Here is a 19,630-nt window from a genome sequence, read left to right on the forward strand (position 1 = left end):
TCCCTTAAAGTGGCAAAAGCAATGTCCATGCTATACCTATGGATCAGGAGTTCAGCAAATGTTTGCTTTGCCAAAAGTTGAATCTCTGGTGGCTCAGGTGACCAAGCGCACATCCCTTCCCAGTGAGAGGGTGTAGTGGCTTAAGGATCAACAGGATTGCAGACTGGACATAGGAACATGATGGGGGGATTATGTGACTTGCCCAGGGTCACAAGAAGCAGCGTGGGTTTGAACCCACAACCTCAGGGTGCTGAAGCTGTAGCATTAACCACTGTGCCACACTCTCCCCTTCAGCTTTCTAGCCCTCAAATTCTAAAAAGGACAAAGTCCTGAAGTTGCTGGATGTCAGGAGGGCGATTTTGCGTTACTTGGAGGTTATGAATGACTTTAGACTGCTTCCATTTCAAGATGAATCGGGTCAGTTATTTTTTTCCTGCTACATTGCCTGCGGTAGGCAGCCTCCCTTTGCACTTTGAGCGCATTCAATGATAGGGATTGCTGATTGCCTCTTCCTGGGCTGAAGCCAGGACTATTCCTTCAGATGAGATTTGCCTTGCGGTGACTTGGTCGTTCCATCCTACTTTCACCAAGTTTTATAGGGTGAATGTAGCTGCTCAAGAGGACTCCTCCTTTGAAGAAGGAGGAGGTACTGAAAACAGCGCTTAGTATCTCCTGCAATGGGCTCGCGGGAGCAAGACCCTTGGTTCAGCATAATCTACTGGAAACGATATTATCAAGGTAAGAACCTAATCTTCTTTTTATAAAAAAAACAATAGGAGGAAATATTTCTTTACTCTAAGAATAGTTAAGCTTTGGAACTCTGCCAGTGGATGTGGTAACAGCAGTTTGCGTAGCTATGTTCAAAAAAGGTTTGGGTAGGCTCCTGGAGGAAAAGTCTATAGTATGCTACTGAGATAGACATGGGGGAAGCCCTGATATCGGTAGCATGGAATCTTGCAACTATTTGGGTTTCTGCCAAATACTTGTGACTTGGATTAGCCATTGTGGAATCGGGATACTGGGCTAGATGGACCGTTGAGTCTGACTTAGTATGGCTGTTATGTTCTTAGGAGTTGAGTCGGTTCAGTAAATGGCCACCAGGATGGTCTCAGGACTCAAGGATCTCTCGTATGAGGAACAACTGGGTAAGTTTCAGCTGTACTCACTCGAGGAATGCAGAGAGAGGGGAGACATGATCGAGACGTTCAAATATGTCACGGGCCATATCGAGGTGGAAGAGGATCTCTTTTTCCTTTAAGGACCCATGGCAACAAGAGGGCATCTGTTGAAAATCAGGAGTGGGAAATTTCATGGTGACACCAGAAAATATTTCTTCACCGAAAGGGTGGTTGACCGCTGGAATAATCTTCCACAACAGGTAATTGAGGCCAGCAGTGTGCCAGATTTTAAGAAAAGGTGGGATTGGCATGTGGGATTTCTTCATGGAGGTAGTTAGGGGGTGGGCCATTAGTGTGGGCAGACTAGATGGGCCGTGGCCCTTTTCTGCCGTCATGTTCTATGTTTCTAGGATTTTATAGATTAGGATAGCAGTTTTCACGATACTCAGCAGTTCACTGGCAACCAGTGTAACGGCTATAACACTGCCATTGGTAGTATTCATTCTTTATTATATTAAATAATTCAAGGAAATATGACACCAAATTGATTTTTGTGGCATGTTTTGTGGACAATCAGAAAATTTGATTAATCTCTCTGGGCTAGGATCTTTCCTGCATAAATGGTGACACAGCCTAGAGTCTTAAATGCTGTTCTGGAGGAAGAAAAAGCAAAGTTACGATGTACATGTGGGTATTTCTTATTTCTGTGTATTTTATGGAGAAACAGGAAGCAGAAGGATATGAGTCAGCCTGTTCATTCAGGGGGTCTTGAGCTGGGAAATTTTGATTTTGAAATTACAAAAAAAAAAAAAAACCACCTTGACTAATTCCAGGTTATGCTTTTCCACCCCTTTCTTCCTCAACTGTTACCTCTTCCTCCTTTGTCATTGCTAGTGATCAGCTTTTAATTCTAGGGAGGGTTTTCCAGCTCTTCAGTGTGAATTATGGAGAAGCAATTGTTCACCAAACTAAACGTATGAGAGATTTGATTTTTCCCGAAGATGGATGGATGTAATGTGGAGAGAACAGCTTAAGTTGGTGATTCTTAACCTTTTTTTGGGTCACGCACCCTTTTAAGAATTTGATTGAAAGCTATGGACCCCCTTCCCCAGAAATATTCACACAAACACAACTTTGCATGAATATATTGTACTTTATGGAGATTTGATTGTCTCATACATATGACACACACAAATCATCATTAAAATTTAAAGTAAATCTAAAAAACCTCCACTTCTTATGCAAAAAGTAATGGCCACTCATTATTTATTTTAAAAAAACTTTATACCGCCTGGAGTCACAGTAGTTTCCAAATGAACATGCATAAATCAAAAACAAAAACAGTACAAGTCATTCTTCAAATTAATATCAACACACAAAAGCAAGACCTACATATTCCTCAGTAACGTATATATAAAAAAAAAAAAGTTACAAGGGTAATACGGCAAGAGCTCTGGTTAGGGGAGAGTGTGGCGCAGTGAAATTGAGGAGTTGAGGTAATTTAGACTTGCGGCCACAGGGCAGGGAGGTTTGTCGGACCGGGCCTGTTGTCGGTCGGGTGGGGGGGAGGGGGGGAGAAAGGGAGGAAAGATGCGGGGGGAGGGGGGGCGGGAGAAAGAGAGGAAAGGTGGAATGGAGAGGAAAAGACGCTTAAGGGAAATGGGTAAAACAGAGGAGGGAGAAGGACGCTGAAAGCACATGGGGAAGACAGAGGAGGGAGAAGGACGCTGAAAGCACACGGGGAAGACAGAGGGGAGGAGGGCGCTGAAAGCATATTGGAAAGACGGGGGGAGAAGGACGCTGACACGACATGGGGAAGACGGAGGGGGGGAGAAGGACGCTGAAAGGACATTGGGAAGATAGAGTGGAGAGAAGACGCTGAAGGGAAATGGGGAAGAGAGAGTGGGGAGAAGACGCTGGCAGGGAAGAAGACAGATGCCAGACTATAGGGGGAGCGGAGGGAAGAAGATGGGTGCCAGACCAATTTGGAAGGGGGGGGAGAAAGGGAGAGGCACAGTAATAGAGCAAATGGAAGACGCAGAGAGAAGAGAGATAGTGGATGGAAGGAATTGAATGAACATGAGGAAAGCAGAAACCAGACAACAAAGGTAGAAAAAAAATTCTATTTATTTATTTATTTTTGCTTCAGGATAAAGTAGTATATTAGTTGTGTTTGATAAAAATTTATAAACAAAGCCCTGCCAGCTGAACATCTTTCTCCAGTTCAGCAGCCAGAACTTTGATTTATAAGGAAGGAATAAGCTAAATATTGCAGTACTGAGGCTTGTATGGATGCTGCGGGGACGGTGAATGGGATGGCGGGGACGGGACGATGAAGGGGACGGTGCAGTGACGGGGACAGATTTTTTCCCCATGGCATTCTCTAGTGCTCACGTCAAAGCTTCTCTCTGACTCAGCTTCCTGATTCCGCTTTTGACTGAGCACCACATTGCCGATCTGAAATTCTGTTGATGCCAGGGATAGAAGGAGGCCCGTTGCGGATCTTACGTGTCATCGCGGGGGGAGGGGGGGGTTTGCAGATCTTGTTGCCAAAATCGGAAAGGTGAGGAAGGGAGAAAGATGGGCCTGTGGTGGATGGAGAGATTGAGAGAAGGGGGCAGATGATGGAAGTGGGGAGAGAGAAGAGGGCAGATGATGGGGAAAAGGATTGAGTTAGGGAAATACTGGAGGGGGTGAGGGAAAGAGGTGGCGAGCTGTAGGTAGACAGTAAAAAAGGAAATTGATGAGAGGGTAATAAGAACGTAATCTAGATGGATGCAGAAAATAAATTGAAAAGGAAAATGAGGGAAGAAAGGGATTGCAGTAGAGAGGTGTGGGAGAGGGAAGGAGAGGAGAGAGATGCCAGACCAATGAGGGTGAAAGGAGAGATGGAAGGGGGGGGAGGCATACAGTTTCTGGAAGGGGCATAGAAGGAGAGAAGATGCCATATAGGGAGACAGTTGACGGAAGGAAGAGAGTAACAAGAAGATGAGGAAAGCAGAAACCAGAGAAGACAAAGGTAGAACAAAAATTTTCTATTTATTTATTGCTTTAGGGGACATGTGTCACTGTTTCTGTGGTGTTGCATTGTATGCAGAGTCCAGCTTCTTGCTGATTCAATTTAACCTTTGTCTATGTATTTCTATTTTATACCCCCCCCTTTTACAAACTGTGGAGCGTTTTTTAGCGCCAGCCGTGGTGGTAGCAGCTCTGATGCTCGGAATTCTATGAGCGTCAGAGCTGTTACCACCGTGGCTAAAATCCACACTAGTTTTGTAAAAAGGGGAGGGGTTAGTTTGTGATTACATATTTCATATTAGGCGAAGGTGTTTTCTGTGTGTTCGAAAGACATGGTTTTCTGTTAGGATTGACAGTGTAGGATTGATCTGTACTAGTCTGGCTTGTTTAGTTTTACAATGGGTGTATTGATGTTGTACTGTTCACTGCAGTATGTAAGATGCTGCCTTTTCCTAGGTACTCATGTGTGACGTGTGGCTTGTTACTAAAAATCATGTTTTTCATACAGATGGCGGGGGTGTGGGTGTGTGGGGTGCCAAAAAATGATGGGCCCCGGGTGTCACATATGCTAGGTACACCACTGCTCAGACTCCTCAGTTTCTGGTACCCATGACTCTGACTCCAGGTACCAAAATTGTCTCTGACTCCATAGCCCTGGTTTTGAGGATGTCAGTGTGTGGAAGAAGGCTGGGAGGAGTTGGGTCTACTGGGGATAGAGGAAAGTCTTTAATCCTTTTCTTGAACAGGTAATGTGTGGGAAGTCATTGAGGGTGGGCTGAAAAACCCTAGGAACTCGAAGTTGGAGTTAAACATCCTCTTCCAATGTACTCCTTGAGAGGATGGAAATGGGATCTTAAATTGCTGCATAGTCCTTGAGTTAAGGAAGGTGTGTGAGACTGGAATGCTGGTCACTAGTCTGCTGGAGTTTTCTCCGAAAATGGACTTGTCAATCATGCAGGCTAGCTTATAGTAGATTCTTTATTTTTTTTCATAGGGAGCCAGTGTGGTTTGTATAATAGGAGGCTTGCCCTCTCAAGTTAAGGAGCATCTGCAGGCACGTTCATTCTTTCTCTGTGTCACCGTAGTAGAGGGAGTTGCAGTATTCGGGTGGGGTGGCAAGCTTCCCAAGGGGAGTTCTTTTTATGTAGTGTTATTCAGCAATGTGGTATGTAGCTCTATATTTATAGAGGAAATGCAGTATATAAGCTTAAGGTTTAGTTGTCAAACCTTGTAGATATTTTCTCCGATACCACTTTTCTGCAATTACAATCGAAGCATATATACTTGTACCTGGGGCATTGGAGAAGTGACTTGACCACGGTCATAAGGAGCTATAATGGGAAGTAAACCTTGTGCTTGAATCTGGAGCCACTGTACTACATTTGGAAGTGTTAATAGGGGATGGAAAGAGGGAGAAGTGAGAGGGTCTGCTGTAGGTCAAGTATTTCCTATGGCAGTGGATATTGCTGATTGATGAGCACCAAGTGACTGAGCACACGAACAGCAGGAGACGGTGTGTGACTGAAATGTGGTGGTGTATGTGTCTCTCAAAGTGAGAGGACATGGTGTTTGACAGTCTCTTTAAATCAGGGGTTTGAAAGTCTCTTTAAATCAGGGGTCTCAAAGTCCCTCCTTGAGGGCTGCAATCCAGTTGGGTTTTCAGGATTTCCCTAATGAATATGCATGAGATCTATGTGCATGCACTGCTTTCAATGCATATTCATTGGGGAAATCCTGAAAACCTGACTGGATTGTGGCCCTCAAGGAGGGACTTTGAGATCCCTGCTTTAAATGGAGCTTCCCTCTGAGCTGAAATGCAGAGGTCCACTGGTACAAATGCTCTAACTCTGCCCTCACTCTCACTATATCCCAGGATGTCAAAGTCCCTCCTCAAGGGCCGCAATCCAGTCGGGTTTTCAGGATTTCCCCAGTGAATATGCATGAGATCTATTAGCATACAATGAAAGCAGTGCATGCAAATAGATCTCATGCATATTCATTGGGGAAATCCTGAAAACCCGACTGGATTGCAGCCCTCGAGGAAGGACTTTGACACCCCTGCTATATCCTTTCACAAGAGCAAAGAAGGCCACATCTAAATTTTCTGCAGCCACTTTTTATTTATGAAGGGCGTCTCTTCCATACGTACGTAGTGTATCAGGTACATTATGTATAAATCTTGGCTCCTCGGAGCCATCCACCCTTACAAACATTTAGTTTGTGCTAGAGGTAATAGAAAGTGAAAATGACTTGCTTGGCTTCCCTAGTTCTCGGCCAAGTTCAGGAGGGAAGTTTTTAGGTTAGAAATGAAGACGGGGGTGGGGGAGATCAGGGAAAATTGAATGACACTGGGAGAGGATGAGGGAAGAAGAAATGAGACCATGTGGTGGGGAGGGGAGGCGGGGGCTTGCAAACACATGTTCGTCTAGGACCCAGTAGACTTTTTTTTCCTAGTTCTGGCCATTGGGCCTTTTTGCCACTGTCTCAAATCCAGGCACTAGGTGGCACTGCAGGCCACTGCTATGTCTTTCTGCACAGGGGCTTAATGACATTCTCAGCCCAGAAATGTGCACTTGATTTAGTGCACGAGTCCATGAGCTGTGTCTTAAAACTTTGCAGTTTAGCATCACATAAGAGAAGGCCAATATAATAAGCAAATCATATGCTAAAATATGCACAAACCCTGGAGAGTAGTCTCCATAGAAACACATGCTCTAGTCAGTGCACCGGAGGACTGTTGCATGGATAGACACTGCAATATATGACCATCAGATTGGGTGTATTGACAAATGTACAAAGCCTTTTCTCTTCTTAAGTGCTATGTTTCTATTACTCTTAGATGCTGCAGGACTGTCCCAAAGCGCGTAGAGAAGTTGAACTGCACTGGAGAGCATCTCACTGCCCGCACATTGTCAAGATTATAGATGTGTATGAAAACTTGTATCAGGGTCGAAAATGTCTCCTTATCGTCATGGAATGGTGAGTGAGCGTCGTTAGTTACTACTATTTATTATTTCTATAGCACTGAAAGGTGTACGCAGCGCTGTACATTTTAACTTACAATAGACAGTCCCTGCTCAGAAGAGCTTACAACCTAATTTAGACAGGACATTTCAGGGTTGGGGAGGTTATAGTGGGTCTAGGTATCTTGACAGCAGTGAAGGGAAGTTGAAGAGTTGAAAGCAGTTTCCAAAAAGTGGGCCTTTAGCTTGGATTTGAACCCTGCCAGGGACGGAGCACGATGCATTGATTCAGGCAACCAGTTCCAGGCGTACAGCACCGCAAGAAAGAAGGGACGGAGTGGAAGAGAAAAGTACAGATGATAAGGGTTGCCTGACAAGTAGAGAGCATAGGGGGAGAGGGGTGGAGGGCTTCAGAGCAAATGCACTTGTAGGTCAGCAAGAGGAGTTTTAAACTGTATTCAGACACTTACACTCCTAGCTACACACATGCACCCGCTCCGTTTATAATAATCGGGGGTCTCTTAAAGTGGCAGTTCTATAAGTGGGCCCCTCCATGTAGGTGTCCTGATTCTACGCGGGGTATGTATAACGGCATCTGGATGTGCAGATCCATTGTAGAATACACATTAGCACATCTTGGACAGTCGCAGTTGTACCAGCCTTAGAGGTGTGTAACTGAGCACATCTAAGTGTGGCAAGGGCACGTATAACTTATTCTCTTAAAAAAATAAGATCTCCAGTTTTGTTTCCATTTAATCTAAGCAGTAATTTAATCAGAAACTGCAAAACAACGTATAATCCATTTGAAAACCCCACCTTCTCTGCTGCCCTTAAAACCACAAACCTGAATCCAGACTCAAATGACAACACTCAGCCAACCTACATAGTACTCTGTACCTTTCTCCCTAGGGGCGGAATAGCAAAAGTCTGTGCGAGGGGCAAAGCATCTTCTGTCTATTTGTTTTTTTGTTTATCTGGGAGTGAGCTAGCTATTTATTGTATTGGGGTTTATTTAGATCCATTCCTCCCTCCAACTCCTTTCTGACATGTCTGCATGAGTTTGTCTTACTCAACTACCATCCTACCTTTTACCCCATCTCGCAGCTCTCTCCGCCATGCATATCATATTGCTTTACAGGTCCCCATACCCTGTTCACATCCCCTTTTCCTCGCCATTACTGCAAGTCCCCCACCATCCCTTATCAGTTTCCTCCTACAGATAGCGATAGCTGGGATCACTCCATCTTTCCAGGGGCAACTGTTAACAACCCTGTTTAAGTAGATTTCCACCATGGAGTGAAGGCCCCGAGAGATCTAAATGGCTGGAGAAGGATCATCTTGCCAAATTAGTTCTTTTTAAAAAGGATAGGGTTTATATTACCAGGAAGGAAGTGATGAAATCGTATAGGGTGGAGGAGTAACTTAAAATCATAAGTGTTTGAGGCTTGTGTGGTTAAGGCAGAGCTTACAGGAATGGGACAGGGACAGCGACAAAGGGGAAATTGAGCTCCTGCGGTGATGGAAAAATTTGTCCCATGTACAAAGTTGGTTGGTTGGACTGAGAACTTTTCAGCACCCCCTCCATATGTAATAAGTGAGCCAAGTATAGGACAATCCAGCCTCATTCCACCAATAAGAGCCAACCTCATCAGTGATGTCACCATGGCATTATGACATCACAGTCTCAGCTCTGGTTAGCAGAGACTGAAACTCCCCACACTGCGAGGGTGTTTTCCTCAGCCCGACCAAGAAGAGAATGACGTGGACATGGTTCAATCAATGATCTGAAACAATGTCAAGACAGAATTTCATTTCTGCAAGTTGGCTCTTAATGAACTAAGAACACACTTTTCAGCTACAAGGGCAAAATAACGCTCAGTGTACAAAGTTGGTTGATAGGGTTGAGAACATTCAACATCCCCTCTTTTTAAATTGCTTCACTTCAGCCCACTCTTGTTCATAAACTTCTGCGAGCGTGTCGAAATGAAGACATTTGGGAGATCTTGAGTAGAGAATGACACGGGGAAAAAATCTGTCACCGCCCCGTCCCCGGCCCACCGTCCCCTTCACCGCCACCCCCGTTACCGTCACTGCCATCCCATTCTCCGCCCCATCACCGTCCCCGCAGCATCCATATAAGCCTTAATACTGTAATATTTAGCTTATTCCTTTCTTATAAATCAAAGTTCCTGCTGCTGAACTAGAGAAAGAGATGTTCAGCTGGTAGGGCTTTGTTTATAAATTTTTATCAACACAACTAATATACTACTTTATCCTAAAGCAAAAAATAAATAAATAAATATAATTTTTTTTTTCTACCTTTGTTGTCTGGTTTCTGCTTTCCACATCTTCTCATTCAATTCCTTCCATCCACTGTGTGTCTTCTCTCTGCATCTTCCATTTGCTGTTAGTGTGCCTCTCCCTTCACCCCCCCCCCCCAATTGGTCTAGCACCCATCTTCTTCCCTCCGCTCCCCCATAGTCTGGCATCTGTCTTCTTCCCTTCCAGCGTCTTCTCCCCACTCTCTCTTCCACATTTCCCTTCAGGTCTGTTCCTCTCTACCCTCTTTCAATGTCTGTTCTATTTTTTTCTACCACCACCCTTCCCTCCCTCCTTCACCATCTGTTCCTTTCTACCACCCTTCAGCTCCTCTCACGTGGCTTATCTATCTACCTCCCTCCCTCTTATTTTCGTGGCACGTTACAATGTAATTTGTGCAAGCAGCTGGTGCCTGCGAGTTCGGTCCCTGTCCCATCCCCACAAACCATCTCGCTTCTGTGTTCCTATTTTCCCCATTTCTAATATCTTCCCTATGTATCTGGCATTGTCCCCCCCTTGTGTCCATATACCATCCCCATGGCATGTCCCCTTTATGTCTCTGTCCCTATGCCCCATGCATATAATTTCCCCTCTTTCTGTTACCTTCCTGTGCCCAGATTTCCCCTGTCTTCCTCTTCCATACCAGTGTTTCTCTTCTTTTCAATCCCATCTAGCTTCTCTCCCTCTATCTTCCCCCCCCCACTTCCAGCATTTGGCTCACCTGCCTGTTCTCCCCCCTTTCTTTCCTACTGTGAGTTTCTTTCTTTCCCTCTTCATCCCCTTGGCCCAGAATCTTTTTCCCTTTCACTTCCTCCTTCCTAGTGTGAGCTGGGAACACACGCGATCGCGCGGTCCAGCAGCCCCACCCGCCCGATCTCGGCGTTTAGCCAGCTCCCTCCCTCCACCTCGTATGCCGAGTTTGCCGGCTTTCTTTTTCCCGAGTCACACGCGTTCAAAAAGCCACCGAAACGGGGAAAGAAAAATAGTAGTCGCTGCGGGGACAGTCTTGTCTCCGCAGTGAGGCATCAAGGATCGCGCGGTCCAGCAGCCCCCACCCGCCTGATCGCAGCGTTTAGCCAGCTCCCTCCCTCCACCTCACCTTATATGCTGTTTTCCGGCTTTCTTTTTCCCGAACCGCACACATTGAAAAAGACGCACAGCTGAAAAGACGATCAGTCTTCTCCTCTCCTGCAACTTCCTCTTTCCGGTTGCGTCAGAGAAGATTGATCAACTTGCGCAGCTGCGCGTCTTTTTCAATGCATGCGGTTCGGGAAAAAGAAAGCCGGCAAACAGCATATAAGGTGAGGTGGAGGGAGGGAGCTAGCTAAACGCTGCGATCAGGCGGTTGGGGGCTGCTGGACCGCACGATCCTTGATGCCTCACTGCGGAGACAAGACTGTCCCCGCAGCGACTACTATTTTTCTTTCCCCGTTTCGGTGGGTTACCTGCGGCTACTCGCGGCTAGCCGTGGATAACAACTACCGTGTCATTCTCTAATCCTGAGTACACAGATGATGATCCTATGCTAGAGAACATTTGCCTATCTGAATTCTCTGACGAAACCCAGCTTCTAAACATTCACTTTCCTCTTTCAGTTTGGATGGGGGTGAGCTCTTCAGCAGGATTCAGGACAGAGCGGACCAGGCGTTCACAGAACGAGGTAAGGTACTGTTCCCATGGCTTTATCCCTCACAGATTGTGGATCCCTTTGCCAAAACATACATCTCCAACCCTTTTTTCTGTCCCATAGACTAAAGTTTACAATCTGCCACGTATAATGTGGCACACTTTAAAAAAAATTTTTTTTTAATGTAATCCATTGTTGTTTTTGGACCTGGTGTACTGGCATCCTTTTGTGAAGGTCCTGATCTTAAACTGGTCATTTATGTGGGAAGTCCAGAAAGATGGCACAGTGGTTACAACTACAGGCTCAGCACTCTGAGGTGGGTTCAAATCCCATGCTGCTCCTTGTGACCCTGGGCAAGTAACATAATAAAAAAAAAAACCTCTCCAAAATCACCTTATTTATAAGCAATTTGTGAAAATAACATTTCAAATATAGACTGTAGCAGTCTCCATTTGAACTGTTATTGTCACATATTGCTTATAAATAAGGTAATTTTGGAGAGGTTTATTTGTTGGGTTTTTTTTTGGGGGGGGGATTATTGATAACTTGCTCTCCTAGTAAGACCTGTATAATATAGTTACAAGTCACTTAATCCCCCATTGCCCCAGGTACATTAGATAGTGTGAGCCCACTGGGACAGAGAGGGGAAAATGCTTGAGTACCTGAATGTGAACCAGTTAGGCCAGGGGTGTCCAACCTGCGGCCCAGTGAAGTATTTTGTGCGGCCTCGGTCGAGGGCGATGCAGTGTTTTCCTCTGCTGCCCCCGGGTGTTTACTGTCTTGCCGGCTCCCTCTTCTGTCTTGCTGCAGCATTTGCGCGTTTTTGCAGCCCTAGAAACATTTTTTTCGGCCAATGCGGCCCAGGGAAGCCAAAAGGTTGGACACCCCTGAGTTAGGCTATAAGAGGTATATAAATACTAATAAAAATAAGCCTAGCCATCTTTTATAAGATAGCACCAAGAACCAGCCCCAGCATTGTGCATGGTTTCTCCTTGCCCTGGAAAGTGATGGAAATATGTGCGTGTAATCCTACTGTCAGATTCTTTAAAGTTACGTCATCTGAGTTCAGCGGTATAGCGAGGGAAGGAAGTGCCCGGGGCAGTGGTGCCTCTGCACACAAATCCGAAACGTTGCCGACACCAATGATGATTGGAGCAGATTAGCGCATGCAACTTGGGCAGTGACATAGTGAGGTGGCGGGCGGACCTCCATGGGCACAGTCTTGGCGGGACCAAGAAGTGGCATCGGGAGGAGAGCTGAGGAGCAGGGAGGAGAAGATTTGAGGAGGACAGGTGCCTACACCCCTTCCAAAATTCCCCCCACCCCTTCACTATGCCACTTTCTGAGTGGCACACTCCAATGATTGGGTGATAATCACTGGTGGTGACATTTTGGATTTCTGTGCGCATCTGGCCTAAGTGCACTTTTATAAAAATGTGCGTGCAGGTCTTAATGTGGAACTTATGGAGTGTGGCCATGGTAGGAGCATGGGCGGGTCAGGGGTTTCCCTAAAGGTATGTGCAGTATTACAGAATTTTTGGGATCCACGCTCGGCTTGGACACTGGCACTAAACCGTGTTTCAGCAGTAGAGATTTCCATGAGAATGGAGCCGATGGGAATCCCGCAGAATCTGCGGGGATCCCGCGGGGATGGAAACACCTCTGGGGCTCCTAAGGGTTTGTTACCTTACTGTAAGGTGTCCAAGTAGGCCTTTTTCTTCCTGCCTTCCAGCTGCACTTGCTGCTTCACAAAGAAGCTGTCAGGAGGAAGACTTCCGGGTCAGCTGTGGGCAGCTTGTAGGAGCCGTTAAAAGGCAGGAAGGAGGTTGGCCGGATGATTCTGGTACATAGTTGCGGGATAGGGACACGAACAGAATTGGATCTAATGCCAAGATCCCAGGGCTCCTGCCAGAAACTTGAAAATGTTGAGAGAGTGCAGTCTTCACAGCCCCCAGAGGGGGGGTCATGGTCAACATTTTGAGGTGTCTGGCAGGAGCCCTGGGATCTTGGCATTGGATCTGACTCTGTAGGAAACTACAAAGAGCAGGAGGAAAATGCTGAATTTGGAAAAATTGCTGGCACTATTTAGTGATATATATATTTTTTTTTACTGCAGAAGCTTCGGACATCATGAAGAGTATTGGAGAAGCAATTCTGTATTTACACTCCATCAACATCGCACATAGAGATGTTAAGGTATTATGACCCTTTGCTCTAGCTGCAGAGGCTCCAGGTAGACCAGTGAGGGAATTAAATCTGCTGGGAAGCTCAGTCGATCTTTTCTTTTTAAGTTTGTAGAGATCTGGAATGAACTTCCCGACTCCATTAGGCTTTTAGGCCAGCTGCAATTATGTCGTAAATTCCTGAAAACTTTGTTCTCGCAATTTTTAAATGGTTTAACTACAGCCTCAACGAAATGATAATATTGTAGTTATTTTTCTTATGCTTTTCTTATGTACTTTAGTTTTTAATTAGTTCTTCCTTCTCCTGTGTTTTCTGCTATGTACTCTAGTCTTTTAATTACATGTGAACCGAGTCGAGCTCCACTGGGAGATGACCAGGTCTATAAACCAAAGATTAGATTAGATTAGGAGGCTCCGATAGCAAGATTGCAGGATGAGAAAGCAGACTTGCTGTTCAGCGATATAAATCTTTAAAAGGGCGTCTGTCGATGAGATCTGAGGGCTTGCAGGATTTGGGATTAGCTGGCACAGTAGGCTGTGTTGCCCTGCAGGTTGGTTTGCTGCTGCTGAGTCTAACTTGGAAATGTTTCTAAGTATTCTCAACATCCCTAAAGGTTCATCCAGGTTAGTCTGGAGTAACAGAAATGACAAGACGCATAAGCTATGGAGGACCGTCTGGCCAAGTAGTCTCTGGTGCTTGAAGGCTCTGAATTGTTAAGAATAATGATGCTCAGGACCATCCCAGAGGGGTTTACCCTCGGCAAGCCACCTGCCATCCTCAGGTCTTCAGCATTTCTTTCCTTCTGATGCCATCCTCTACCTGTTCCTTTCACAAAAGTAAAGACAGTGCTGGGGGGGAGAGGGGGTTCTTTCAGGTCTGCGAGATCCCATAGCCTTTAACATAAAGGAGGGGAAACCAGTGGGGGTCCTCAAGATTTCCTCAATGAATATGCATGGAAGTAAATTTGCAAGTACTGGTTTGGTACTAGGAAAAGTCCATAGTCTGTTATGGGGGAAGCCACTGCTTGTCCTAGATCGGTAGCATGGAATGTTACTACTCTTTAGGTTTTGGCCAGGTGCTAGTGAGAACGGGCTACTGGGCTTGATGGACCGTTGGTCTGACCCAGGAAGGCTATTCTTTTGTTCAATGAATATGTATGGAAACCAGACTGGGTTGTGGCCCTTGGTTGATCAAAGTTAGAAGAGTGAGCAAGTAGGGAGGACCATGGCAGACCCTGATCCTGAAAGCTATGCTACACTCTTTCTTCTCCCCCCCCCCCCCAAAAAAAAAAAAAAATAGTCCTGCCACGCTGGCAGTCCCAGTGCTGAAACCTCACACACGCTTTTCAATGCTTCCTTTTTTTTAAACTAACAAATATGAAATGTTTTTATTTGTTACAGCCAGAAAATCTTCTATACACCTCAAAACGGCCCAATGCGGTCCTTAAGCTCACAGACTTTGGCTTTGCTAAAGAGACGACAACGCATAATTCCCTCGCCACCCCCTGTTACACACCTTACTATGTGGGTAAGTTGCCTAATTGTGGTTGCTGCTCCTGCTCAGAACTTATCGATTTGATAGAAACTGATCAACCCGTTCACTTTGCTTTTTGTTTCAGCTCCAGAAGTGCTTGGACCAGAGAAATACGACAAGTCCTGCGATATGTGGTCTCTGGGCGTGATCATGTACATTTTGTGAGTACTTCTGAACTATCAATCTAAGCTAAAATTCATCTTTTTGTTTTCTGAAATGTGTTAACACTAGTGAGGGTTTATTTTTTTTTTTTTTTGGGGGGGGGGGTTTCAATTGAAAGAATACTCTGGAACAAAGTGAGATCTCATTTAGACTATTGTGTACAATTCTGAAGGCCGCACCTTCTAAAAGATATAAAAAGGATGAAGTCAGTCCAGAGAAAGGCTACTAAAATGGTGTGTGGTCTTTGTGATAAGGCGTATGGGGAGAGACTTAAAGATCTCAATCTGTATACTTTGGAGGAAAGGCGGGAGAGGGGAAATCTGATAGATGTTTAAATATCTACGTAATGTAAATGCGCATGAGTCGAGTCTCTTTCATTTGAAAGGAAGCTCTGGAATGAGAGGGCACAGAATGACGTTAAGAGATGATGGGCACCGGAGTAATCTAAGGACATACTTTTTTACAGAAAGGGTGGTAGATGCATGGAACAGTCTTCTGGAAGAGGTGGTGGAGACAGAGACTGTGTCTGAATTCAAGAGGGCCTGGGATAGGCACTTGGGATCTCTCGGAGAGGGAAAAAGATAATGGTTACTGCGGGTGGGCAGACTGGATGGGCCATTTGGCCTTTATCTGCCATTATGTTTCTATGTGAGGGAGGGCAGATTTAGCAGTAATCCAAGGATATACTACTTTATTAAATAGAGGGGAAGTGAACAAGCACGAAGTCTGTCTCTAAGGGAAGGGATAGCAGAAATAGATGGCATGGATAGGCCTTATGGTCTTTATCTGCTGACAGGTCATTACATGCTCCGATAACTATGTTAGAATCTAAAACAGTCTGGTCTCTGTGTAGGCTCTGTGGCTACCCTCCTTTCTACTCCAATCACGGCTTGGCTATATCTCCAGGGATGAAGAAAAGGATCCGCATGGGGCAGTACGAGTTTCCCAATCCAGAGTGGTCAGAGATGTCTGAAGAAGGTATGGAGAGTGTAGTAAGGACTGCCGGGTGTGATTGGGCGGGGGTATATTTGGTGATTTGTTAGGTTCAAACAATTTTTATTGATGCATACAATAATGCGAGCAATACACAGAAACACAAAAGATTCAGAGGTCAAATATTGACGCATCATATGCAACAGGATATCAAGTACAGAGAGGAGATCAGTACTTCAACAAAACCCTCCTCACTCGACTCTCTTGTGACTGTTAAAATGTCTGTGAATATAGGGGAGAGAGCTGGGCTAGAATAGAGGAGGATTGCTATTTTTGTACCCAAGCTGTGCTGCAAATGACTTTCTTCTCCATTTTTAGTGAAACAGTTGATCAGGAACCTCCTGAAGACGGACCCCACACAGAGAATGACCATCGCAGAGTTCATGAATCACCCTTGGATTATGGTAAGCTGAGGCTTCAGCATGCAGCCTTCCTCAGTTCACTTACTGCCAGACCACCTTATCAATATTCCCTCCTAAGAAGTGGCCTGGTGTGTGCAATTTTTTTTTTCATGTGAGCAACAAGTTTCTAAAAATCAACAATTTTTGATCCCAGTGTTAGCAATGCATTTCTGTATATAGTGCAAAAAAAAAAATCAAACCTAGTTTAATTGTGTTTGAAAGTCAGGTCGGTATTTTTTTTTTTTTTTTGTCAGTGACCATGTAAAATCTGAGTGATCACTTTTAGAGAATGACACGGTGGATGTAACCCGCGGCTAGCCGTGAGTATTTGCAGGTAACTCGCCAAAACGGTGGAGGGGGGGAAAGGTGTTCACCGCAGTTGCGGGGACAAGGCCATCCACTGCCCCGTGGAGCGGTGAATGGCCTTGTTCCCACAGTTAAGGGAGGGAACGCGCGCGTCCCCCTCCCTACGAATCTATCTCCCTCCCTCCCCCTTGCCTTTGCGGTGCGTTTTAAGGTTTCAGAGTACTTTTTGAAAGCCGCCAGAGCCTCCGTGCATTGCGTGCGTGGGCAGAAGCTTCTACCGCTGACTTTCGGTTGCGTCGGAGGAGAAGTTTCGCAATATGCAAGCAATGCACGGAGGCTCGGGCGGCTTTCAACAAGTATTCTGAAACCTTAAAACATGCCGAGAAGGTAAAGGGGAGGGAGGGAGATGCATGGACTGCGCGAGGGGTGCCTAAGGACAGTGAGGTGGTGAGAGGGAAGGGTGGATGCTGCGGAGATGGGGACGGTGGCCCGATGACAGGGACAGATTTTTCCCCGTGTCATTCTCTCACTTGCACAGTCCACTTAGAGGGAACATAATTGCCCTATGTTCTGATAGTCTGCTTACCACGGGCAGTGTAGGGGTAGAAATGTAATCCCCCTACTGGTCCGTGTAGGCAGAAACATGCATCCTATAATATGCTAGCACTCTGGAAATAATATAATACTGACACCTGAGTTCTCGCTGCTTTATGTTTATGTTGCAAAACTAATGCCGGCTTTCACAAAGCAGCGGTAGAAGATTTTACCGTGGGCCGGCAAGAGAAATGCTCCAATGTTCATAGAGTTCTTGGGCGCATTGGAGCACTTACCTTGCAGGCCCACAGTAGAAGCCTCTACCTTGGCTTCATAACAGGAGCCCTAAAGCATGAAACAAATAAAAATAAGAATGTTTTTTTTTTTTAAATAGATTTTATTAATATTATGATATAAATGAACAAACTTACCAATTAACTGTGCAGATCATGGTAATATATACATATGATGATTTGATAACATATGAAGTAAAAAATAGTAGTCGGTACACACATAGTACTCAACAAGCATCACGTTAACCCAATAAAAAGTGATCATAGGATTTTATTATAAAGAAATAGGATTATATACAAAAATGGAATTCTGTATTGGCAAAAGGAAAGGTGCTAATCAAATATTGGGACCTCAAATCACACAAAATAGGTGCTGCCTGTCTGTACCCCAGTGGGAGTGGTCACTGAGCTTAGCTTAACCCTTTCAGGACCATAAGGATCGTAGGCCAATTTTTGTGGTTTTGACGACATTTTTATGGTAAAAAGGGCTTGCAGATGCCAAAAAATTGATTTTTTTTGTGAAATATCATTATTTTTATTTAAAAAATCACACTTCTGGCTTATGGACAGTGTGGCAAGTGAATCTTCTCGTCAATCTGGCAACGACGCTAATGAATGAATGTCGGAACCAGTTTGTTTACATAAAGGCAGTATCATATGGAATCCGTACATATCAAATTTAGAACTGTAGACTATCCCAATCAAAATTTATAGGATTTTAAAGTTATGGGACAAATATGTCCCTTGGTCCTGAAAGGGTTAATACCTGGCGGTGAAGTAAGTCTCTTTCTCCTGGAGACAGCTGGGACGGCAGGCCTCGGTCATAGGCAATGCTGCCACTGGTATGTTGTAGTGATCATCGGTGCCTTGGCAGGTGCGTTTCTATCATTTTTGCCACCAATAATGTCTGATTTGATAATATCTCAGAAGATGGTTGGCTGTGTCCCTTTTTTATGTTATGGCTTTCAAAATGATTTTGCATCAACTGACTCTTGTATTGCAAGGGCCCAAGCATGCCAAAATCCTTTATTTAGAACAGGCACAACTCTGTAGAGTTCTAATTGTAGCAAATTGTGAAGCACCAGGCTTATGTTGTCACTCTATAAGCAAAGAAAACGGGTGTGCTGATCTTTCGACTGCTCTGCTTTATTCATTCAGTGACTCGACGTGTACATGTTTCAGTCCAACTGGCCTGCAAACAGGAGTCATGCTTAGCAGAAACACTGATGAGATGATTCAAACCTCTGGCTTGGCCCACTTGACATGATAAAAAGTGTATGCGCTCATAAAGCACTCTTGCACAATGAGAGAGGCTAACATTCTAAGCCAGGGGTGTCAAAGTCCCTCCTCGAGGGCCGGAATCCAGTCGGGTTTTCAGGATTTCCCCAATGAATATGCATTGAAAGCAGTGCATGCAAATAGATCTCATGCAGATTCATTGGGGAAATCCTGAAAACCCGACTGGATTCTGGCCCTCGAGGACCGACTTTGACACCTGTGAAGCAGTCGCAAAGTTTTTCGAGCACAAGACTCCTGATGCAGGCCAGTTGGGCCAAAACATGTACACGTCGAGTCCATTGAATGAATAAAGCAGAGCGGTCGAACAGATCAGCACACCTGTTTTCTTTGGACATCTCCACTGTTGGCTTGCGATTTACTCGCGGAGGTGACTCTCCTGCTCTGTATGTCGATCTCTATAATGCACCCGTTTGTGGCGAGGGGCTCGTACCTCTACAGCACAACGAGCTTAATCTTCTGGCCTGTGTCACTAGCTTTAACGTTACCAAGTGCAGTGTTTTGTGGTGTGCAGCATTGCAAAGAGCACAGGTTCCAGGCAAGGGACGATGCCTCATCCTGATGAAACGTAGCAGAGCTCCAGCGTAAAGTCGCTTCAGAGACCTCGAAATTCCGGTGCGGCTTCTGAGGGATGTTTTCTAATTTGTGAGATAATGATTCATTTCTGGCCTCTTTGTTTTCTCTTGTCTGTCTGCAGCAGTCCACGCAGGTTCCCCAGACGCCACTGCATACCAGCCGGGTGCTGAAAGAGGAGAAGGACTTGTGGGAAGATGTGAAGGTAACTAGCTTTTTCCTTGACTTTCTAGGTTTTGGGGAGATTCGCCCGCTTTTAGTTTCAAGTGAGTCATCGTATAAACACAGACTTTGGTATATTTTATCCTAG

At 45.2% G+C, this 19,630-nt stretch overlaps 1 protein-coding gene across 1 annotated transcript in view; it reads left to right on the plus strand.

Annotated features, from left to right (window-relative positions):
* Positions 1-19,630, plus strand: part of MAPKAPK2 (MAPK activated protein kinase 2) — a 36,583-nt gene that overhangs the window by 12,261 nt on the left and 4,692 nt on the right. The window contains exons 2-9 of the mRNA XM_033918551.1: positions 6,976-7,115; positions 11,014-11,078; positions 13,162-13,241; positions 14,630-14,756; positions 14,848-14,923; positions 15,778-15,902; positions 16,236-16,321; positions 19,445-19,525. Of these exons, the coding sequence (XP_033774442.1) occupies positions 6,976-7,115; positions 11,014-11,078; positions 13,162-13,241; positions 14,630-14,756; positions 14,848-14,923; positions 15,778-15,902; positions 16,236-16,321; positions 19,445-19,525 (780 nt within the window). The remainder of the gene's footprint in view (positions 1-6,975; positions 7,116-11,013; positions 11,079-13,161; positions 13,242-14,629; positions 14,757-14,847; positions 14,924-15,777; positions 15,903-16,235; positions 16,322-19,444; positions 19,526-19,630) is intronic.

The sequence above is a fragment of the Geotrypetes seraphini genome, chromosome 13 (assembly GCF_902459505.1).
Source record: "Geotrypetes seraphini chromosome 13, aGeoSer1.1, whole genome shotgun sequence".
Lineage (NCBI taxonomy): Eukaryota > Metazoa > Chordata > Amphibia > Gymnophiona > Dermophiidae > Geotrypetes > Geotrypetes seraphini.